This window comes from Mus musculus, chromosome 12, assembly GCF_000001635.26.
Source record: "Mus musculus strain C57BL/6J chromosome 12, GRCm38.p6 C57BL/6J".
Lineage (NCBI taxonomy): Eukaryota > Metazoa > Chordata > Mammalia > Rodentia > Muridae > Mus > Mus musculus.
Window position 1 is genome coordinate 85,685,977 of NC_000078.6, and position 23,868 is coordinate 85,709,844.

The window sequence follows — 23,868 nt, forward strand, 5'->3', positions numbered from 1 at the left end:
CTCATTTTGACGTTCTCTCCTTGTTGGGTTATGACGTCACTGACTTCTGAAGACTCAAGGTCAACCTTGAACTCCTGAAGGAGCCCCTCCACAGAAGGTAGGTATCCTTTCTCTAGGGAGAATGAAAGTGTCTTGCTAAGAGGACAGGGGATAGATAATAAACTTCTTTAGCATCGATTCCAGAGACTCCCCGAGACTCTCAGCTAGCCCCAACGTCTTGCTTGGTCATCTGTAAAAGGCAGTGCCCTCCTTTCTTTTTGTCCCCAGCCCACCGAACTGTCCTATAGGTGAAGGAGGAAGGCCGGTCATAAAACAGGATGGGCAGTTGCTTTCGGGTGAAACCCAGAAAGGGTCCTCAGGCTTGTCGCTGACTGTATTTAGATTTAAAAATCAAGGCCTGTGACCTGGAGGCTCTTTCCTGCTGCTCTCTGCCATGTTGACAGCAGAGAACTTGCTAATTCTGGCCGGGGATTTTCCCTGTGTGGCTGTTTTTCTTCTTTATCTTCATCAATTGAAGAGCGCTCGCTCTGCCTTTCAAACTGCCTGCCGGAAGATACTGGGGGTTTGTGTATTTTTTTTTCTTTCACCTAATTCTGTGGTCTTTTCCCAGATGTGTATTTTCTCTCTACCTTCTTTCTAACTTGTTGACGTTTCCGCCCATGTGACTTCCAGCTTGAATTACCAGAAACCACAAGAGAGGGCCTGTGCGCAAGCCCCAAAGCAGCGAGATGTCCCTGTGGGGAGCAGTCCCTCTGCACCCGAGAGAGAGGAGGACGCAGGGGTCTGTCAGAGGTTGCTGTTGGGCAAGCAGGGGAGGTACCTGTGGAAGGTGGTGTGCTGGTGGCCCCCTAGCAGTCAAGAAGGGGAGCCAGCTAGTGAGAAGATCGCCCAGAGGCATCTGGGACGGTGTGGGAGAGCCCGGAAGATTAGAACCATGCCTCACAGCTCCGACAGCAGTGACTCCAGCTTCAGCCGCTCTCCTCCCCCTGGCAAACAGGTACCCCCTTCGTCCCCCTCCCCCACGCCCCGCATGCCTTGCCTTCTGATTTTCCTGGGGTGGTAGAAGAGGGGTAGGCTCCCTTGTCCTGCCCAGGGAGCTCTGTCTGGGGAAGGAAGTAGCTCGTGGCAGGAACTCTCTAGCAGACTCTGGACCGTGTGGTGTTTGCTATACAGAGGTCCAAGGGCTGAAGCTTCGCATCCCGCCACAAAAGCCTCTCTTTCCAAGAGGTACCCCTCGTCTCTGCCACTTAGGTTCCCACCGTGAAACTTTCTAGGAAGCTGGGGGCAGGGTGAATATCACAGAGCTTAGAAGTATGGTCAACCATAAGCAGAGGAATGTTCCAGTAGATCGCTGCTTCGGGCTCCACCCAAATCCTAGAGTTGTAGCTTTCCAGGAAAAAACCAAGCAAGTGGCAAGACAGAACCGAGGTCAGGGAAGAGAAATATAGCAAATCAAAGCAAGGTAGACAGGAGGAGAAGAGTGGCAAGATCTGCCTGCGGATTGCCTCGGTAACTCCAGCAGTCCGTGGGAAGGGAGGCTAAAGCTACAACCTGTATCTTTCCCCCCCACCCCCCATGTGGCTTCCAGATAGAAGAAAGAAGGCCATGGTCCAGGAGGCGTGTCAGAGACTTTCACTAGTAGCTAATATCATCCCTGAAAAACCAGGGATGGAGGGAAAGATTCTGAGACTCTTAGACTCTTGACTGATACCAAGCCGAAATGTCTCAGACTGAAAGATGCCTCCGATGGGATGCCTTTCTCACCTTGTGGTTTCTGGGTCTCTCTACCACGTTCCTGATGCCCCTTGTTCTAGACATTTCTCCTCCTCATCCAACATAGACCCACGGATTAAACTTTTTTACATCTCATCTTAAAAACTATATTCTTTCCTTAGCACACATATTGGGAGGGGCTCAGAGGTAGAGTGTTTGGCTCACACACATCCAGGGGGCTGCAAAACGCTACAAACAAAATAAACGTAAACTACCTGACCACCGGCTCCCACATCTGTCACAAGCCCTCACCAAAAGCCATACTGGTGAAGACCTCAAGAGGGAGATAGTCCCTCGCTCACGATGGTATCAGAGCAACTCAGACTGCCTGGAAGATGGTACCCCAGTCTCTTCTTAAGAAGGAAATTACTCACAGCTTCCATGGCAACCTAGTCCCTTAGCACATTAAAGGAAGAATATATCCTTGCCCTCTCTAACCCAATGTCCGTTTGCTAGAATGACCTGGAAAGTTTGAGTAAAGAGGGAAGGGAATCAGAACCTGACCCAAGGGTCTTTGCCCCTCAGGCCAGTGGAGGTAGGTGACAGGGTGGGGGTTGCAGAAGGGCTTCTCTTCCCTGATCTTCTATAGGAGATACTTAGAAAGCACTCAAAGAGCACTGTGTCCTCCAAAGCACCCGTCAGTGGCTCACTAAAGCAGGCGACCTGCACTTCATAAAATGATTTGGTGGTGGTGGTGGTGGGGTTACCTCATCTGTAGCAGGCATCATGTTCAGGACTAGGAAGGTCTCAAGATGTCTGCACAATGATGGACCGAATAAAACAGATCTGGGCGGCGCCCTCTGCCTAGGGGTGCAGCACAATGAAATTAATAGTCAAGGGGGAATTCTCAGAAAGGATTGAGCATCAGTGCCAGAAAGATGTCATACCCCTGGATGTCCATGAGCTCAGGGATCAGGGTGGAGAGCCTCAGCTTCGTACTGTGTAAAATAGAAAAGACGGTGCCTGCTCAGAAAGCTGGGGAGTTGAAGCATAGCGTCTCCGAACGCGCTTGTACAGAAGTTGGCACATGGTAAATGCTCAGCGGAGTTTTCAAAGACAACAGCAAAAGGAGCATCAAGAAGGTTTAGCATGTGCGCACACATGCACATATATACATGCACACACACTCACACGCACACATACCTCACATGCATACATATGTATACACACATGTACACACACACACACACACACAGAGTGAAGCTAGAACAGCTCTGGAGAGAGCAGAAGTGATGGCATCTTAACTGGAATTTCCCAAAGTAGCCCTCCTGAGGCTTCAATTTCTCTTCACTTTTGAGTAGCTTTTGATCATAAGAAGACCATAGGAGACCCAAGGGTGGGTAGCAGGGAATGCTGAAGAAAATGTCTTTGGGTACAGGCCTTTTGTAAATAAGGGGAATGGACAATACAGAAAGAACTGAGGACCGGGAAGGAAGGAAGGAAAGGAGGGAGGAAACCAATGTCCTATTTTGACTAAGAGGAACGATCAGACCTACCGTTGATATCTCTGCTTCCTAGGACTCATCTGATGATGTGAGGAAAGTTCAGAGGAGAGAGAAGAATCGCATCGCTGCCCAGAAGAGCCGACAGAGACAGACACAGAAAGCCGACACCCTTCACCTGGTGAGTACCCACACTTCCTACCATGCTCCTGCCCTTAGGCTCTGCGCCCCACACCAGTGAGGCTGTGGGGCCCAGCTCTGATGATTCTGCTGTGGTAGAGCTAAGTACTGGGGGAGAGTAGTAGAGGGCAAGAGCTGCAGGGGTCAGGTTGTGGAAAGGGCTTCGCTCTCCCATGCATGTATGAAAACATTTAGTAGCAGAGAACAGCACTGGACACTGAACCTTTCTGGCCCAGGAGAGTGCAAGGGTAGATGTGTGGGATGTTGACAGCCTCAAGGCTTCATGGGAGGCAGAGCCACCTGTGTGGAAAGGGACAGCAGAGAGGGTGTCGTCCTTCCTGAGCCACTGTGAGCAGAACACTGATGCTGAGAGGAAGTTAGGTGTTAAGTGCTTCAGGGAAGCCATTCTTTCAGAGCTGCACATCTCATCCCTCTGGAAGGCAATGGTCTGCCACCCAAGCACACTTGCCTTTGGGAGAAGGAGGTCGATGATGCTGCCCTTATTTTTTTTCCCTGAGCATGGAGAAAGTTCTGTGTTGAGATTTACATTGTTAATGGTCTCTCTAGGGTCTGCTAAAGACAAAATTTTAAAGCACTTACTTGGGACAATCACCATCCTGGTCTAGCAGGGAGGGGATGAACTGCAGCCTCACTTGGGAGACCCAGGGCCTGGACCAGCGACCCCGAGTCCTGACTGGGCGCAGTGTTCCCACCCTTCATACCTTTCCTCTTTACAGTCTGCTCCTTTCACTGTGTTCTTGCTCAACTGTTCCATCTTCATCGCATCCTTCTTCCTGCTCTTCCTCCTTCCTCCTGAAACATTTCCAAACTGCTAATATTCTAGAAATTTCCTAAAAGTGCAAGAGGTGCCAAACCCAGATAAGCTGATAATGATCTGATGTTTAGCATGGCTAAGGGCTGCTTTAATTTTATCAGGGATAAATTATCGGGGGCTGGGGAAATGGCTCAGGGGGTAAAATGCTTGCCATTCTAGCATCAGGGTCAGAATCCCCAGAACCCGCATGACAGTCAAATGGGCAAGAGGCAGAAGCAGCAGGTGGACATCTATGAAATTGAAGCCAGCATAGTCTACACAGTGAGCTCCAGGATAGCCAGGTCTACATAGAGAGCCCCTGTGTCAAAAGAGAAAAAAGAAAAAAAAGAAAGAAAAAAAAGCTGAAAAGCTTAATGGATGTGGCAGCCTGACAGTGTAATCCCAGCTCATGGGAGGTGGAGATGGGGAATCTTAGAGTACGTTGGCTAGCCAGACTAGTCAAAACAGTAAGCTTTAGGTTCAGCAAAAGACTCTGCCTCGATTCTCAATACGGAAGTTGGAAAGTGATGGGAGAAGATACTGACCTCAACCCTGGGCCTCACACACGCATGTGCATCTATGTACACGCGTGCCCACATACAAGAAAAATACATGGAAACACCACACGCACATACACATGCAACAAAAGAATAAGTAACATACAGTTTTAGAAGACAAAGGGGAGGATATCGCCACTTCTTTCAGCCTAAGGACAGAGAACGGTCTGCCCTAGTCGCTCTGCCTGTGCTTCTGCTCTGTTTGATAGGTTCTTAATATAGTCTCCAGTACGTGCTAACATCATTTTCAATTGGCAAATATGTGTCAGACTAACAAGAGAAAGAATAAACAGCACTCAGCACAAACAGACCAACAGTCTGAGTGTTCAGTGTCTGTCCCGGTACTCAAACCCTTCAAGATTTCCTGGGGGCTTAAAAATCTCACACTATCTGAAACTGACTTTTTCTATCTGAGTCTGGTTCTTAGTTAATATTCCATAGAGCAAGAAAGCCACACTTACGATAAACTCCGTTTTGTTTGTGCAAGTAGACAATGTCCTAGATGGGCAAACTCCTGTAAGCTTTGTAAGTTTGTAATATTAAAAGAAGGAAGCTGAGTTCAGCCTCTCTCTGGCAGGGAGGCCAGACTTGAACCACCGCTCTGCCGACTGCTGTCTGTGTGTCTGGACCCACAAGCATTCTTCATGGTCCTTAGCCTTGGGGCCCTTATCTATAGAATGGGAAATGACAGGAACTGCTTATAGAGACAGTGCAGGAGAAAAGCTCAGTATGGTGCCTGGCATACAGTAAATACTCAGAAGATTCTGTGCAATTAAAGTTATAGTAATAGTGTAAGAGGCGTGAAAACTGAGACTGAGCAGGCATACATATGTACATTGCATAATTTTATATAAAAATGTACGTGTATTTCCCAGTATGTATATATGCACATATTACATGCATGTATTGTGTGCCGTGTGTATTGTGTGTGTATCTACCATGTGTGTGTGTGTGTGTGTGTATCGTATGTATGTGAGTATGGGTGTGAGTGTGTGTGAGAGATGCATGCATATGTGTGTGTGTGTATACTTTTTCTCCACATCATCTCAGTGCTGAGAGACTTCTTAACAGCTGTAAAGCTCATGAGACTCCCTTGCCACACTCACTCCCGGCAGAAGGTCCCCAGGGCACGCCCAGTCACCTCTAATAGCAGAGTGCTGCCTCCCTCTTGACACAGGAGAAGGGCCTCCTGTCTCTAGCTGCAGGCCACCTTCCTGTAAACTCAGCCCCCTGGTCTCTGTTGCCTAACTTCTTCTGTGAGAGCATGAGAAACTTACAATGAAGCATTTTGAATACCTGTCTTGTATTCATGCATGGCGCGCTGATTGTTTTTTAAGTGACAGAGGTGGGGAGGAGCCTCCTGCGACAACTGTGTTACAATGTCCCCAGCATTGATTAACTGCACATAATTCATTTGTGATTCTGTTCCGATTATGAGATATACGTGATGGTTTCCCAGACACAGATGTAAACATAAGATAATTAGGATGGCATATCAACCTAGTCAGAGAGGTCGAATTATCTAATAAATAGAGTTGGGACACCTGGCAAGTCACTTGAAGAGACAAAAGGCCAGGTCTCTCATTCCTTATGCAATGCACAGACAGTTTAAATATTTTTAAAGGAAACTAAAGAAGTCTTGGGGGAAAATATGTAATTTGGAAATGTACCTTGGCATGAAAATTTTTCAAATAAGATAGATAGAAAATAATAAAAGAAAATTGATATACAAATGTGATTTATACATGCATCAAAAAATAAAAAAATTTGGCTGGGCATCCTAATTGGGCTAGGCCTTCAATCCTAGCACTTGGGAGACAGAGGCAGGTGGATCTCTGAGCTCAAGACCAGCTTCATCTACATAGTGAGACGCCCATCTTGAAAAAAGGATGAAGTTTACCCCCCCTCTTTCTTCCTTTTCTCTCTCTCTCTCTCTCTCTCTCTCTCTCTCTCTCTCTCTCTCTCTCTCTCTCTCCTTCCTTCCTTCCTTCCTTCCTTCCTTCCTTCCTTTCTTTCTTTCTTTCTTTCTTTCTTTTTTTTCCTTCTTTCTTTCTTTTTTCCAAGACAGGGTTTCTCTGTGTAGCCCTGCCTGTCCTGGAACTCACTCTGTAGACCAGGCTGGCCTCAAACTCAGAAATCTGCCTGCCTCTGCCTCCCAAGTGCTGAGATCAAAGGCATATGCCACCACTGCCCGGCTGAAGTTTTTCTTTCATTCTTCAAAATATTATATACAAAATCAAAGGCAAATGGAAAGCCAGGAGGGAATCATCTAGAAAATTCATGAGCCAGAAAGGCAGGTTTACTACATATGTGGGAACTCTATGGCGAGGGAAATGATTGATCTTTATTAAAAAAAAAAAAAAAAAAAAAAAAGACTATAAAGTGAGGGAAAGGGAGAAACAGAATGTACCTACACATGTAAGGATGCGCCAGGCCTCCTTGGGAAAATGCCAATGAGGGTGAATGTAAGACTTCCTTGCCAGGCTGACAGAGGTGAAAGATGGAGCTGACCCAGGAAATGGCCAAGGGAGACGGAGAGTGAGCATCGCATTCCCTTAGCAGGGCAAGTTGCTATAACCCCCTAAGACGGCAGCTTGAGCAGGCTCACTCAGGTGGCAGGGGCACCTCCCCTGTCTCCCAGCAGGGTGCTGTCCAGAATCCGTCCACACCACAAGCACAGCACAGAGGTTGTAGCTCTCTGAGCTGAGTGTGAGTCATTGTTGCGATGTGCTGCTCTTGGTGTCTCTTGGTTTTTGTTTAGTGGCACTGGGGATTGAACCCAGGGACTTGTACACCACTGAATGACTGGAAACTAGTTACATATTCATTAGGAGAATGGGGGTTGAATGAACACTATTGGTCCATTCTGAGTGTGCTGTTATGGGACTGTTAAGTGAGTTGCTTCTGAGTGTGGTAAAACTATCGTTTTCTTTTCTAAAACAGTTTTTCTAAGTTATGGAAGGTGGGGTATGTGTACATGAGTGCAGGTGCCCATAAAAGACAGAAGGGGGTATTGGTCCCATGGCCACAGGTACTAGAAACTGAACTCGGGTCCTCTGCAAGAGCAGTAGATGCCCTTAATCACTGAGCCATCTGTCCAATTCCTCTTTAAAGCTTTCTATGTTGCAGTTATTTATTGTTTGTTTGTTTATTGTGGGGGAGTGCATGCATGTGTGGATGAGTCGGTTCTCTCCCTCCGCTGTGTTGGGTCCGGGCATCGAACTGAAGTCATAAGACTTGGCAGCAAGCAGCCGGGCGTGGTGGAGCACGCCTTTAATCCCAGCACTCAGGAGGCAGAGGCAGGCAGATTTCTGAGTTCAAGGCCAGCCTGGTCTACAGAGTTCCAGGACAGCCAGGGCTATACAGAGAAACCCTGTCTTGAAAAACCAAAAAAAAAAAAAAAAAAAAAAAAAAAAAAAGACTTGGCAGCAAGCACTCTCACCCCCTGAGCCCTCTTACCGGTCCCTGGTTCCCAGACTCTTAAGGAAGAAAAGTGCAAATGTAGCATCTAGCTTGCGCCAAGCCACACTTTTTAATCTGTCTGAGCATAAGTATACAGGCAAGTTTCAAATGGATCACCCGAACTTATTAATATCATTTTCAAAAGGTCACACTGAAGTTAAAAGACAGGAAAAGTGTCCTTTGCATTTTCAATCCTTTTTTATGTCAGTTAGGAGTAGCTAAGATTTGAGTGACTCTAAGCTCCGTGGTACTAGATGGAACACTTTAAAGAATGGCAAGTCGTTTTCCTGTGGCCAGCCAGCCAGTTGAGAGTGGGAGCCTTCTGGAATCTTCTATCATAGGGGGATTTTGAGTCAATGTCCTGGGTCAGGGTTGGGGTGGGGGTGGGGGTGGGGAGAACTGAGATCAGTTTAAAAGCATTGCTCTGGAGAGGGGCTCCAAGCAGAGGAGGTGGGGGTTGGACAGCAGAGTCTCCCAGAGTGTGCTGTTGGCAAGTGGCGCCTGGTCTCCAGGTTGCTTGGCCATCCGTGCTGGATCTGGAAACTGGAGTACGAACAGGGTGGCTCCTTTCTGTGAAGATGAGGCAGGATATGACTGCTGTGGGCTCCTGAAGTAATCTCACCACAGTTCAGGACAGGCAATGTCTGTGATTTGTAAAATCACATAAAACAGAAAAATCATGTAGACTGAGCTGATGCTGTGAAAAATGAGGACCATTGGAGGAAATTAAATAATTGAGAAATTCCCAAAGATGTTAGCTCCCAGGGACACTGGGAGCAAGTTTTCAGCAAGGCCATTGCTCTTGGCTTGCTGAGGTGGCGGGGAAACGAGGCTGTGAGGTTCCTCCAACATTTCTCATTCTCTGTCTCTAGGAGACCACATCCTGAGGTTTATTAACATAACAAATTCATAGATCTGTAAAACAATAAAACATGAAGGGACATTCTGGCTAGTTTCACCTTTTAAATGCTTAATCTAGAGCCAGTGAATCAGCCGCCTCCCTGGCATCTCTGCCTCTCTGAATTTCTATTTAAAATATGGTCATTAGCTGGGCATGGTGGCGCATGCCTTTAATTCCAGCACTCGGGAGGCAGAGGCAGGCGGATTTCTGAGTTCGAGGCCAGCCTGGTCTACAAAGTGAGTTCCAGGACAGCCAGGGCTATACAGAGAAACCCTGTCTCCAAACACACACACACACACACACACACACACACACACACACACACACAAAGGTCATTGAACACCTGGCCATGGTCACGCTAAGTGCGTTAAGTGTCCTACCAGTGGGGTTGCACTTGATCTGAAAAAACAAATTCTTTGCATTAATCAATCTGCTGAAGGTTGGACAGCTTGAACTTCAGAGCCCTCCTTTGTAAACATAAACATCTATCTGTATCCTTGCATCTCCTGCTAAGGTCTTGTTTGTCTTGTTTCTATTTAAACAATACACTCTGAAATTCTTATTTTTCCCTGATCATCTTAGGCTTGGTCAAGAAAGTAAAGAAAGGTCTATCTGTTGCTGTCTGTCTATCTGTCTGTCTACCCTCCCCCCTTTCTCCCCCTCTCTCTCTATCTCTCTATCTGGCTGTATGTGTGTGGGTATATATAGATCTTTATATAAATATGTGATACATATGTATGTATAATATTTATACACTAGTTTTTAGAAGATTGTTCCATTTTAACAGTGTACACAAGAATAACCTTTGGACACAGTCCTTCTCACTATAACATTGTAAGGCAAAGTCCATAGATGAGGATGCTGGAAACATGGATATCTGAACAGCAAACACTTTATGGGTGTCATAAAATTAGGCAGATGGTTAACAGGATATTTAACAGACTGTGATCCACTTACGCAATAGAAATTGAGGCTGACACTAGAAGTGGCCATGGAGATCTTTGTGTATAGACTTAGAAAGATGTCTGCGAGGCTGAATTGAGCTAATCAAGCCAGGGGAGTGTGCAGAGCACCATCTGCTAATGTGAAGCTTGCAAGGTTTGGGGATGGAAACATAGTCTCCAAATTACCAATGGTGGTTACTTCTGAGTGCCTGGGTTGGGGTAGCTTGCCTTCCTCCTGGTGCTCTTTGCAGTGTTATTGTGACTTAAATGTGCTGTTTAAACAATCAGAAATAGTCCCAGAGTCTTTACAAATCAGCTATTTTAGTTGGGGAAGAACACACCAAGGCAATTTACCACCTCAACTGCTTATCCAAGGACGATGGGCTGCTCCGTTAGGGTGGGAGGGCCCCAGACTTGAGGAATGTGTGGCTGAACTGGATTGTTAGTACCAGCTCACAACCCAACAGCTACCCCACTCAACAGGTGTCAGGAGGCTCTCCTCAGCGGCACCAAGTGTGGCTTCTGCTTCCCACAGCAGTGGACTGGTCCACAGGATAAAGGTTCCTTTCGGCTTGTTTTTCCATAGCCTCACCATGGGGCCCCATAGTAGCTTTCAGAGGAAATGCCACTAAGTGTGGCCACACTGTCTTGTTCATAGGATCAAAGTGTTAAAAACGAAAACTTGGGGTTTTTAGGCCAACCTGTCATGTTACCAATGAGGAAATCAGTGTCTTTCTCGGGGACACAAAAGGACCCCAGGTTCTTGCTTCCTTACCAGCCTGTATCTGTTTTGTGATATTCTTAGTTTTGTTTTTGTTTGTTTTGTTTGTTGTTCCTATCTATCATTTTGCAAAGGGTTAGCCAAGAAGTAGACTGATGGTCAGGATGCTTACACAAGACTCTCATTACTTCCAAAACATTTCACCAACAGGGAGAGACCATAAAAGGAGTTACAGTGGATAAAGCCTAGAGTTTAAAGAATTATTTATTTATATGTGCATTGATTGGTGTTCTGCCTGCGTGCTTGTTACAAGGGTGGCAGATCTTCTGGACTTGGAGTTACAGACCATTGTGAGCTACCACGTGGGTGCTGAGAATTGACCTCAGGTCCTCTATAAGAGCAGCCATTGCTCTTAACTGTCTCACCAGCCTAGGCCTAGAATTTAAAGGCCCCGTTAATTAGAAGATGTAAAGGCAGGACCCCAAAAGGATGATGGTATTTTTGAAGAATATATTGTCATTAAATTAAATACATGATGATTTAATATGTATACTAAGAAGGAAAAACATCCTTTGAGAGAAAAACATCAAGACATTCATCACTAAGTGGGCAGAAACTACACAGAAAGCTTACACACATTTTTCCTACCCAAATGAAAATAACCTAATTTTCAATTCTGATGACAAAAACAGTACACATTGAGACAGGGTTTCTCAACCTCAGGGTGATTGACAGTCTGAGTCTTATACATTTTTCTTTTTCCTTAGTATTAAGGTATTAAGGACCTTATGCAGCTGGGCAGTGGTGGCGCACGCCTTTAATCCCAGCACTCAGGAAGCAGAGGCAGGTGGATTTCTGAGTTCGAGGCCAGCCTGGTCTACAGAGTGAGTTCCAGGACAACCAGGGCTACATAGAGAAACCCTGTCTTGAGAAACTAAAAAAAAAAAAAAAAGACCTTATACATGCCAGGCTAACACTCTACCGCTGAACTATAACTCATCTTTTCCCCACTCTACATTTAAAATTTTGAGACAAGGTATCACAAAGCTACCCAGGCTGGCCTTGAACTCACTGTTTAGCCCAGGCAGACATTGAACTTTCAATACTGCTGCCTCGGCTTCCAAAGCAGCTTGGGATTGTGGGCCTACACCCCCAGGACTCCTAATAATTCTGATAATTACTATATATGGCTGTCTTGTGCACCGCAAAATGTAAACTCTACCCAGTAGATGCCACTAGATTCGTCTCCCTCCAGTTATGACATCTGGAACTTGCCAGCTACCCCCTGAATAGAATAGTTACCCCCATTTGGTTTTGATGTATTAGGTTCTGTTTTAAAAAGGTGTTTTGTTTTGTTTTGTTTTTTGCTTCATTAGAAGTTGACAGCTTGCACCAGTAAGCAGGCAGCCGGAAAGGATGGCGGACGGCCTGGAACCCTTTGGAGTTCCGAGACTTGCCGCCGGGCCGGGCCGAGGCGGGAGGGACCCTTCCAAGTTGACTTTGCGGGTGGAGGGAAGTCCTGGAGTTAGCAGGACTGTGTGCTTGCGACTGTGGGCGTGGAGAGAGCGAGTAGCGGCTGGAGCAGCCGTGCTCCTCCCGAACCGACCGCGGCCACGCTGCCGGGACTTCCCGGACAGCGTTTGCGCCGCCCACCCCGTGGCCACGGGCCCAGGATCACATGGCTAGACCCGGAGCGGCCGGGGTGGGCGTCCTCCACTCTCTCCGGCCTGCGTTTTGCGAGTGTAGCGGTGGAGGCTGAATCGGATCCCACCAGAAACCCCAACAAGTGGGCAGTTGGGACTAGGGCGTTCACTAGGGCGTTAAGAAATCTTCACAAAACTAGTTGGCACAATTTCTTCCATTAGAAAGCATGGCATCCAGTGCCTCTCTGTGACTGCTCTGGGTGGCTTCAGGTGCAGCAACGTTACATCTCAGGAGCTGTAGTCATCTTGGGCAGGCACTCACTGTTGGTTATACCGTCTCACAACACAGTATGGATGCATCAAGGTGGCATTTCTAGTGCTATTTGCAACAGGGATATTTTGACAGCCATCAGAATGTCCCATACCCGGCAACCATCTCAAGTAAATTCCTGATCATGCACTTGATGAGGTGGCCATGAAACACAGTACTTGTGACACTGTAGCCATTACAAAGTTATAAAAAAGGCAAAAGACAAATTATCTTTTCACTAGGGTTGAGCTTCTACAGAAAGAAGTATACACTTTGTTTGAAAAAAACCAGGATGCTAGTAAGTAGCGATGCGAGCAGGTGTTAGGAGCTAGGATTATGGGTGCCTTACATCTTAAAAGCTCTCGAAGGCTAGGCAAGGTGGTACAAGCTTTAATCCCAGCACTCAGGAGGCGGAGGCAGATGGTTCTGATTTCGAGGCCAGCCTGGTCTATATAGCAAGTTCCAGGCCATCAGGGGTTCATAGTGAGACCCTATCTCAAATTAATTAATCTTTAATATAGTTATACTGTGTGTATGTATATATATGTATATACACATATATACACATGAGTGTAAGTGTGTGTGTGTGTGTGTGTGTGTGTGTGTGTGTGTGTGTGTGTGTGTAAAGAAGATGGCCAAAGTTGAGAACTCTGAAGGAAACTGAAATATCGCTGTTAGGTTTTGGCAGGAGGTTATAATTTATCTTCTCAGCTGGAGCTCTTTAGGGAATGAAAAAGGAGTCCTAGCAAATATCATACCAGGACAGCAGAGATGAACTTGAGCCATCCCCAGAAAGCTTGGGAGAACCAAGGACAGTGACCTGGATCACTCACTAGTGCAAAGGAAAAGATAGAGTTCAAAACCAAGCAGATTAGGACCAAAAGGCCATTCTGTGTGCCCAGCATGGAAGCCTAAGCCATTGGTCTCATGGGCTTTACATTCAACTGTAGGTCTGGAAACCAATTCAGAATCTCACTAGCTACACATCATGAAAACCGCTTTGACACTGAGGATCAACTGCAAACCACAGAGGAGGCTGGGAAGACCTGGGGAAACGGGGCCTGTGGAGAGACTTGGGGCCAAACACAACATGAAGCATCAGAAACGGAATGTGAAGCCAGAGTCGGGGTGACAAGGATAAACCAGATATGTAATACAAGGATGGAAGATAGGAAATTGGAGCACACAAAGACCATTGTGATCCAGGCTGGGGATTGCTCTCAACTGGAGACTTTTTTAGGTAGACCAGCTTTTATTAATTCTTAGACAGTTTCATACATATAAGCAGTACATATTGATCACTCTCTGTCCCCACTCTCACCGATACATTCCCTTCTCCCTGATCTACATCCTCTGATACTGATACCTGTGTGTGTGTGTATGTATGTATGTGTATATGTGTATGTATATGTGTATATGTATATGTGTGTATATGTGTATGTGTGTGAATGTGTCTATGTGTATTATGTGTGTGTGGTGTGTGTCTGTGTGTGTTTTAATCCACTGAGTTCAATTAACACTGCCCATTGTATTGTTCACTGATCATGTCAAGTAACGTCAGCTGCAGTGAGTTTATTGGCCACATTACACTCAAACGAGAGCTTTCTCTACATTAACTGTTGACCATAGCAGACAGCTGCTTCTTTCTGGCCAAGGCTGATGAAAGCACTAAGTCTGTGGTATAAATATGAACAAGACAGTTTGACAGCTTGCCATTAATCAGAACAACAGGATCAGGTTACGTCCTCTACCCTACCACCCTACCATCCCATGCTGCTCTCACCCCTTCCCACCCGGGCCTAGACCCCCTAAGCAGCATGAGGCCTAAGTCTCTTAAGCCTTGAATTAGAGAGAAAGTAAGAATGTTCATCTCTCCTGGGGAGAAAAGCAGAGCTCCAGCTGGGGTGTTGATTTGTCTGCTCAGCTCATGCAAAAGTTGGTCTTGGCACACAAACCAACCTGCTGTCTTGTCACTTGTGAGTCTTGGCACACAAACCAACCTGCTGTCTTGTCACTTGTGAGAAAGAACTATGCCCTTCTGTCTGTGGGTTCATGAGAACTCTATGGTCAACGCTTCAGCCTCCTTGGGTTGGTCTGATCCGGGAAAGTCAAATACAAAGGAGGGAAATTACATTCAAAGTCAAGTGGTGCTACTCTCTATATGGCTGGGCCTTTTGAAAAAGGAACCTCTTAGATTCTTTTGTAACTGTTATAAAGCAGCTGGAATGTTGGGTTAAACACTCCCCGCTAGCCTCGAAGATGTCATAGGTCTACTGAGTAGACACCGTCAGGAGCATTTGTCACATTCCAAGCTAGCAAGCAAGTAACACGATTTGGCTGAGCATTCACATTGTGCTGTCTCTGTCGCAACGCTGAGGACCAACGCATGGAGACCATAGCAGCTTCCTTCTCTGCCCTGGAGGAGCTCACCAATCCAAAGGGACCTAGTGTGAGTGAGGTTTAACTGGTGAGTTCACACAGATCCCCACCTCTAGCCTTGCCATCCCAAGAAGCAGGGGTGCTGGGACCGGGGCAATGCTGATGGAGTAAATGCAGTTGTAGCAGAGCCTGCTGACATAAGTTTGACCCCTTGAACTCACAGAACTGACTCTGGGAAGGTAACCTTTGACCTCCAAAGGCCTGCCACTCATTCGAGTCTGCCCTCACACACATACATCATACACACATGTAATAACAATTAATAAGTTTAGCACCTTAAGAGCTGTTCTGGGCCAGGCATTGGTGGCGCCCGCCTTTAATCCCAGCACTCGGGAAGCAGAGGCAGTCAGATTTCTGAGTTTGAGGCCAGCCTGGTCTACAGAGTGAGTTCCAGGATAGCCAGGACTACACAGAGAAACCCTGTCTCGGAAAAAAAAAAAAAACAAAAAAACAAAAAAAAGAGCTGTTCTGAACTCTTGTTTTCACCAATAATCTATTGTCTTTAAATGTCAAAGTATTCTAGAAAATTTTTAACTTAGAAATGTTCATTCAACTCCTAAGACTCTGTTTTATGCTACCTATGAAAATATATTCTTAACTTAGCTCGGTGGTGGTGCACACCTTTAATCCCAGCATTCAGAGTGAGTTCCGGGACAGCCAAGACTATAGAGAGAAAAACAAAACAAAGAAAGATTAAAAAAAGAGAGAAATATGTCTAATGAGATAAAACATGAAATACATTTAATAGTGATTAGTTCTGCTATTATACTCTTTTTAAGTATCTGCAATGAATATGATTCTCAATCTGGCTAAGCACTGGGCTCACCAGGGAAGTATTTTTAAAATCTTGATGCCTACACCCCATTTGTAGCAATGAAATTGGGGCCTCTAAGAGACAGAGGGTGGAGTCTAGACAATGTGGAGTCTGCATGTGTGCTTGGTAATCACACAGCTTGAAAAGTGCTTTGTCAAAAAAAAAAAAAGTGAAATAATGCAAGGCTGAAAGTGACCTCGGGACAGGGATGGGGCAGGGATGCAGGGAGACCTTCCTAAGCCCCTAACCTCGGAAATGATATGTGAATCAAAGCAGAGGCTGAGACGGCCTGGGGAAAGTGACCAATGGCAGAGACTCTGGGCCACAGGCAGAAGTCCTCAGGGACATGCAGCCCAATGTGGAAGGAGTCCATAAGCTATGCATGTCCTCGGTCCCAGCACCTCGTGGCTGACACACACTCCAAGCCTCTGCTCTCTGTTTTTCCACATTGGGCTTCCTGTGGTACCCTGGGAGCAAGCCATCCATCGGGATTTCTGTCAGCTACAAGTCATAAATAGGCCATGGAGGGGCGGCAGCAGCAAGCCTCGCTTTCTTTCTCTCACATACCAAGCTCAGGAATGGAAAGAGCAGGTCTCTGTCAGCGTCATCTGCTTGGCTCTCCTCTCAAGGCTGCAAGATGGCTGCCGGCCCTCCAGGCCTCAGTCTGTGTTGGCGGGGGGATTGATTTGTCCTTGCCCAGCAACTCTACCATGAAGAGAAAAGAGAACCTCTGTCCCTGTGCCTCTACCTACATATTACAGTCATAATTATGTCACACGCACACACACACACACACAGCCCCAGGTGCAAGGAAGCTGGGTATTTGTGTCTCTCTAGCTGAAAACAGTGGGGTATTTGGGGAGGACGCTAAGTGAGCCAACCTCTAGTAGGCCCATGGAAAAAATGAGGCCCAGGTAACATCCTTCCAACCCTGTGACTATGACAGGACCACGAGAGCATGATTGGTGTCTGACCAGCTATTGGTGGCCAGGAGCTGAATGAAGCCAACTCCAGAACCCAATGTGTGGTGACTCCTCCCCACCATGAAAGTCAATGGTGGCAGATGGAGGACCGGTCCTCTCTCTCCTGGGGAGCAAGCCCACCTCTCCATTGGAAACCTTCATCAAGAACTGTGGGCTCCACTTGCCATGTGTACTTGATGTCTGGCACATGGTGGCACCAACTCCAAATGCCATGTGAATTGGAAGGTTACCATGCTAACGATAGTGTGCATTTTCCTTTGGGCAGAAAAAAACTACAGAGGGTATTTCATCCTCTGGAAATGGCTGTTAGAAAATGCAGGAAGGTGGGGCTGGAACTATAGCTTGGCACAGGCTGCTCTTTCAGATGGACTGCAGCACCCACACAATGGTGTGCAACCATCTGTAACTCCAGTTCCAGGGGATCCGACGCCTTCTTCTGGCCTCTACGAGCACCAGGCACATCTGTGGTGTACTGGCATGCAGATACGCACATAAAATTTTTTCAAAGAAAATGCAGGAAAGTCAAAGCACTGGAGAGCTGGCCATGAACAGAGCAGAACAGAGCTGTAAGGCATATGCCTGGGGAGTCCCTGCTGAGCCCCCCGCATGAGCTCAGGCTGGACCCCAGCCAGGCAGTGCCAGCTGCTCCCAGTCTCTCTCCAGCTCAGCTGCCTGGGGCTGAGGGACTAGCCTGGGGATTCCCCTGTCACTCAGGAGCTCTGAGTGACCTCCTCTGCAGCCCCTCCAATTGGGGATTTCCCAGAATGTTCCCACACCTCAACGCCTCCTCCTTAGCCACCCCCAGCTCTTGATAGATAGAAGTGGCATCAGGTGACCCTACAGGTGAGGGAGGATCAGCTCGAGGGAGGGAGGGAAACTGGGAGGTTGGCCAGTGAACTGAGCCTGAGACAATCTAAGCTCACAGGCTCCCAAGGCAGGAGGCAAAGGACGGGTGTTTGTGCTGCAGCCTACAAGCTGTGTGGTCTCCTGACAGGTTGCTTAACTTTTCTGTGCCTCAGTTTCTCCTCTTTTGTAAAAGGGTGTGTTATGCAGTGGTGTTACCAAGATTAAATATGATGATAGCTATAAAATATACAAAAGGGTGGGTGTCATGAGGCATATTCCTTTAACCCCAGCACTCAGGAAGCAGAGGCAGGCTGATTTCTGTGAGCTTATGACCAGCCAGGTCTTCACAGTCAGTTCCAGTCCAGCTAGGCTCCAATAAGACTCTCAAAAAAATAAAATATGTGTGTACCATATATGCACATCTATTTAAATTGTGGTGCCAGACACACCCATAGGCACATGCACAAAAATATCAAAAGGCTTGGGGAGGAGATTACAGGCGCTAGTCTACTAATACATCTAGGTAGCCAATTTGGAATCTGAAATATTGGAAAATTCAAGGGGAAACTGGAGACACCCCCATTCCTGTAGCTGTCGACATTAGCTGCCCAACGGGCACCCCGTGTAGCCTATAACCACCAAATGGCAAGGTTAACCCAGATCTAGTTAGTTAGAACCTGTCACCAACAATACTAGTCCTCCCTGGAGGACCCAATGTCAGGAATAGCAGGCTCCAGCTGAGGATCTTTTTGGACTAGTCATCTTGCCTTCAGGCGAAGCAGCTGGCATCCAATAGGAAAAGAGAGTCCTCCTGGGGCCACGCAGCCAAGACCACCAATGATCACCATGGTCATGGAGCCAGGGCTGGCTCATGTTGAAAGATGACGCTTCAATGGAGTGCTCTTCCAGGGTGGCAGATGGAAGTGGGCGATTCTGTGGCTTCAGGGGCGTGGCCAACTCAGCCCGTGGTATTATGTGATGTTGTGCTGCTATCCCTTGGGAGGGCACTGGGGGCACAGGGGGCTGAGGACTTCTCGTTGCTCCTATAGTCAGACCCTCAATACAGGAGAGGCAGAAAGGAGGAATCCAGTGGGAGCCCAGATCTTCCTGGCTATGGGTCTTTGGATCCAGCATTTGAAGTTTTTGTGCTTCTGAGGAGACACACATGAGGACCACAGCACCTCTCATAACTGCTGCCACCAGCCTGTTTTTAGGGACCCAGGCAGTATGGTTTTGCTCCAGGTCTCAATTGGTTTCCTTGGTAGGATGGCTATACTGACTGCAGCAGCCGTTGTGAGAACCCTGATGGGCCTAACCACATTCTGAAAGGTGAAGAGAGCAGGCTAAGGTGGAGCAGGGAGGGAGGCAGGCTCGCTTGATCTCCACACTGCCTAGTAGAAGGACATTTCCTTCACACACACACCCTCACCCCTCTCCCTCACTGAGTTCCGTCCCTTCTCACACCCGGAAGTTGGGTAGGGGTATAGTCATTGTCTTTGTGGATAAACAGCTGACCCCAACTGTCCCTTTAGCTAGATGAGTCCTCTCCAGAGGCCCTGCTGCCCTCTACAGCTTAGAGGGATGGGGCCCAAAGCAGCCACTTCCTCCTACAAGTCATTCTTTCTCTAGGGAGTGGCCAGTGTCTGCAAGGCTCCGAGCTTACAGACATTCCTCTTGCAAGCAGCCGTCTGGCTTTAAGAGGTAAAGACACACTTTGCCTCATGGTGAGAGGCAGCAGGCAGTGGTTAGTCAGGTCTACCCCAGCGTGGGCTTTGGCATCTGTAGGCCCAGGAGGTGACAGGAGAAGGCCAGCGGGAGCTCCGCAGAGCGCCTGCTAGTGACTTGCCCTGCAGTCACTTCCCGAAAACTAGGCCGGCCTCTAGGCGGGGAGACGATCGGAGCCCGCCCACCCAGTCCGTCCCTCCTTGCTGCCTTGGGGTTTGCCCAGGCTCTTCGGAGCACGGAACTTACAGTAAATGGTGTAACCAGTGGAAACTCTCAGAGGGGGCGAGGAAAGGGCCAGGACTCAGGGCCCCAGTTCCCGTCTTAGCATACCGCTCCACCAGGTTCATTTCGCCCACCTTTCAGTAACGGGGCGCTGCCTTCCTGGTAAAAGGCTGACCTCCCTCTGGGATGTGCCAGAAAACAAAAACCAGCGAAATGCCCAGCTGGCCTCAGCCTGCAGGAACAGCAGCAGCCAGGGATTGAGCATCCAGTTGTCGGCTTCCCTCAGCCCGCTTGAGATGGGGGTTTCCTTTGCACCAGACTAGGGGCCCTGGTTAGCTCAGAGAGCATTCAAAGTGTCGCTGAGGCTCAGCGCCTTCCCATATGACCTTCAAAAGAAATGGAAGCTGTCTTGATGAGCAATGTCAGGGTCCTCTGCTCCTCCACAACTTAAAAGAGAAACCCCGACTGTACTGAGTTTCCGTGATTGGCAGTATAGCTGATAAATCCCATCTCTCCTTAGCCTGCAGCTCACTCCTGCTGGATCATTTAGGGTTAATTTTAAATGTCAAGTTATCGTACATCTGCTAACCACTATACTTTTGAGTCAACATTCTCATGCCAACAATTGATGTTATCAGCCAGTCAGTCCACAAACACTTAAGTTCACTTGGAGCTTAAACGGGCATTTAATACATGCTTAAATAATTAAAGCAGGCTTTAATTATTTGTATCATATTTAATAGGGTTTTTAAACTTGCCCGGGCGTTAAAACGACCTAAGACACCTGTTAAAAGCTCAGATTTCCAGAACTGAGGTGTTGGCTCCGTTGGTAAAGTGCTAACGGAGGACCTGAATTGTGTTCTCAAGCACCCATATAAAAAGTGGGGCGGGGGGAGCACGTGGCTGGAATGTGGGCGATGGCGAGATTGGAGGCAGATCCCTGAAAGCCCGAGGGCCACTGGCAGTTCCAGGTAATGAGACATCCTCTCTCAAACAAAATGTGGACGGTGCCCGTGGGAGTTCTTCTGACCTCCATGTGCGTGTCACACATGCGTGCACCTGCACCCATACATGTGTGCACACACATGGAAAAGAAAAGCCCAGATTCCAGAGTCCAAATTTCTTCCCAAATCCCAGATCTGCAGAAGAGCTGCCTGCAAGCTTCTGGCCTGAAATGAGGTTCCTTTGCCTCTCAGGGGACTTGGGGGAGGCCCCCAGGACTTGGCAAGGTTCTGTTTATTCAGGTCCGGGAACCCCATTATCTGGAGAAGTTGTTGTTTCTCAGCAACTTCTATGCCCCAGTGCTGTGGTGGCTGGTAAATGACGCAGTCCCCACAACACTGGAAGACATTTCTGGACCAAGCGCTTGTTGCCTCTGCACAGAGTACAGGGCTCCTCCTTGTTTGAAGTTTCACCCTCTATGGTTTTAGTTAGCCAATGTCAACTGTGGTCTGAGGATACTGAATGGAAAGTTCCAGAGATAAACAATTCATACGTTTTAAAATAACTCCAGCTATAGTATACTGTCATAAATGTTCCATTCTGTGTTTATTTATTGATAATCGCTTCCTATGTTTAATAAACTTCATCAGAGATTTACAGGTGTAGGGAAGCTCATAGTGTCTTCTGGGTATTGTCCAAGGCTTATGGATGGTTTGGAACAGGATCGCAAAACCCAGGAGGGAGCAGAATAGAATGCCAAGTCCATCGTAGATCCTCAATATTCAGAAAGGCTATAAGCACCCTAGCACCTGAGCAAAGCAGGCAGAGCGCGTGAGGCAACCACAGACACAAGGCACTTGGCGTGTGTTGGGGAGTAAGAGGCACAAACTGCTTTCCTCTACCTGGGGCTGGCCCGACTGCCAACCTAGAGGTGCATACGTGCGTGCGTGTGTGTGTGTGTGCGCACACACACACACACACCACGGCAAGGTTTTCTGAGGTTTGTCCCTACCAAACTTGTATGTGTATTTCATCCCTAGTGAAACAACAGAGTTGAGGGGTGGTGGTGGCCACAAGGGGGGATTGTGTCACTAAAAAGTACTAATGTCTTTCTCAGTTTCTCTTCTATTGTTTTTCTTCCTTCTCTCTTCCCTCCTTTCCTTCCTTTTCAGTGTTGCAGATTGAACCTAGGGCTCCATTGCTTCTTCACACTAGGCATATCTCCCAGCCCTTGAGAATACTCATCCATTTAGAGACAGGGTGACAAGGGACTGTCTCTCTGTATTTCCTTTCTAGCCTGGGCTGGCTTCAAACCCCCAATCCTCCTGCCTCCCCGTGCTTCATGACAGGACTGTGCCACCACTCCCAGCTTGTCTCTCACTAGTGAGGGGATGGGACTGGTTATTGTAAGTGGATTGTTAAAGAGACCCCCTCTCTCTTATACACAAGCTCCTTTTCTAAGCTCCCCACTTGCCCATCCATTTTCCCATCATGCACCCCTCAGCCACCATGTCCTTAAACCTTCAGAACTCTGATCTAAATAAACTACCCAGCCTCCTGGAGTTTTCTTATAGTGACAGGGAAGAGACATCTTAGGTGAAATTGCTATTCCTATTAGTCAAAATAGACAGCAATCAGCAGTTGCCCACGGGTCAACCTTATACTTACGCACACCCACATACAAATCTATGTGTATGTGTATGTGTGCACAGGAATTCTCAGTTGCCCTCTTCATGGCTGTGCTAATAGAAAACTTTAGCTCCCTGTGTACCACCTTTCTGCCATCATGTACCACCAACCTTCCCCCGACCCCCGACGCGAGTCATCATGCCGATTGTCTCTTTACAGGAGAGTGAGGACCTGGAGAAACAGAACGCAGCTCTCCGCAAAGAGATCAAACAGCTCACCGAGGAGCTCAAGTACTTCACATCAGTGCTGAGCAGCCACGAGCCCCTGTGCTCCGTGCTGGCCAGTGGCACCCCCTCGCCCCCCGAGGTGGTATACAGTGCCCATGCCTTCCACCAGCCTCACATCAGCTCGCCACGCTTCCAGCCCTGACCTTCTGGACAAGAAGGGCGATGCTACTCCCGTGATCCCTTGGAGGGGCATGTAAACTGAGGCCGGGCTGCCCTCATACCTCTACCCAGAGGCCCAGTGGCAGAGGCCTGGACAAGTATTGAACACAAGAACTGTAGTGGTCAGAGGGACTTAAGGCCTCCCAGGGAAGTATAGTCAATGTACTGGACTCTCCCAGGGAAGTCGAGCCAATGTACTGGACCCAAAAAATGACAAGTCAACCCTGGACTGTCATGAATGATGCCCAAAATACACAGCACAGAGGGAGGAGGGCAGGGGGTGGATAGTTTTCTAAATAAATATTTTCTAAAAAACCAGCCCTGGAAAGCGGCTTCCCTCACTTCTCCCATCAGCATCGTGCGAACTACTTTCTCTTGATTTGGCACCTGGTTTTCCTTCTTGGCTTCAGGGAGCTCTTCCAGACTCTATGAATTCCACTTAGCTGTCTGCTCCATGTTTTGTTCCCTGTTTGGGAAGCTGGTCTCTTCAAATCATCTTCAACCTCTAGCTATCTCCCTCACACTCCTCCACAGTGTGACACCCCCCCCCCCAGCCGTGCCTCTTGCACGGTGCTTTCTCTAAATGGTGGAGCCAGTCACTCTACAGTTAGAGAAAGGGCTGTATAAGACAGGTCAGGGAAATCTCAGTTTCTCCCACTTGTACACCTTCCTGGTTGGCTGCTGCAGCCCTACAGTCAAGTCTCAAGGATGCTGTGGCAGGTTCCATGCCAGGAATATGGGTAACACAAACGCAGCACCTCCCATTCAAGGCCGTAGGTAACCTTTTGCCACACCCTGCCAAAGACGCCCTTAGAAATAGGACACTCAACCTGTACACTGAGTGTCCCAAGGTTGAGTAGCTCAGGGCTGTGTTCAATTTGGACATCTGGTAGAAACCAGTGTTCTTCATTTCCCTTTGATGTCCACCTGTTTCTCAGAAGTCCCCAGGCCACACATCTGTTGGTCTTCATGTTATGCCTTTACCCATAACAGTGCCCAGAAGCAAGAACAGCCGTCTCCTCCAAGGTTGCTTTGGAGCCTGTCCTTCTCCATAGTCTCTGCTGACTGGCTGGGC

The 23,868-nt window shown here is 47.7% G+C and overlaps 1 protein-coding gene across 1 annotated transcript; it reads left to right on the plus strand.

Moving 5' to 3' along the window:
- Positions 1–743: 743 nt before the first annotated feature.
- Positions 744–23,111, plus strand: Batf (basic leucine zipper transcription factor, ATF-like). The gene is made up of 3 exons (NM_016767.2): positions 744–997; positions 3,292–3,396; positions 22,567–23,111. Exons 1-3 carry the CDS (start codon positions 935–937, stop codon positions 22,774–22,776), a joined length of 378 nt encoding a protein of 125 aa, NP_058047.1. The 5' UTR covers positions 744–934; the 3' UTR covers positions 22,777–23,111.
- The last annotated feature ends 757 nt before the right edge of the window (positions 23,112–23,868 follow it).

Excerpts from the sequence above, each read along its gene's own strand:
- Batf (NM_016767.2), top strand. The coding sequence starts at position 935 with ATGCCTCACAGCTCCGACAGCAGTGACTCCAGCTTCAGCCGCTCTCCT. Across the intron at positions 998-3,291 it reads CTCCTCCCCCTGGCAAACAG|GACTCATCTGATGATGTGAG; the intron begins GTACCCCCTTCG and ends TCTGCTTCCTAG. Across the intron at positions 3,397-22,566 it reads AAGCCGACACCCTTCACCTG|GAGAGTGAGGACCTGGAGAA; the intron begins GTGAGTACCCAC and ends GTCTCTTTACAG.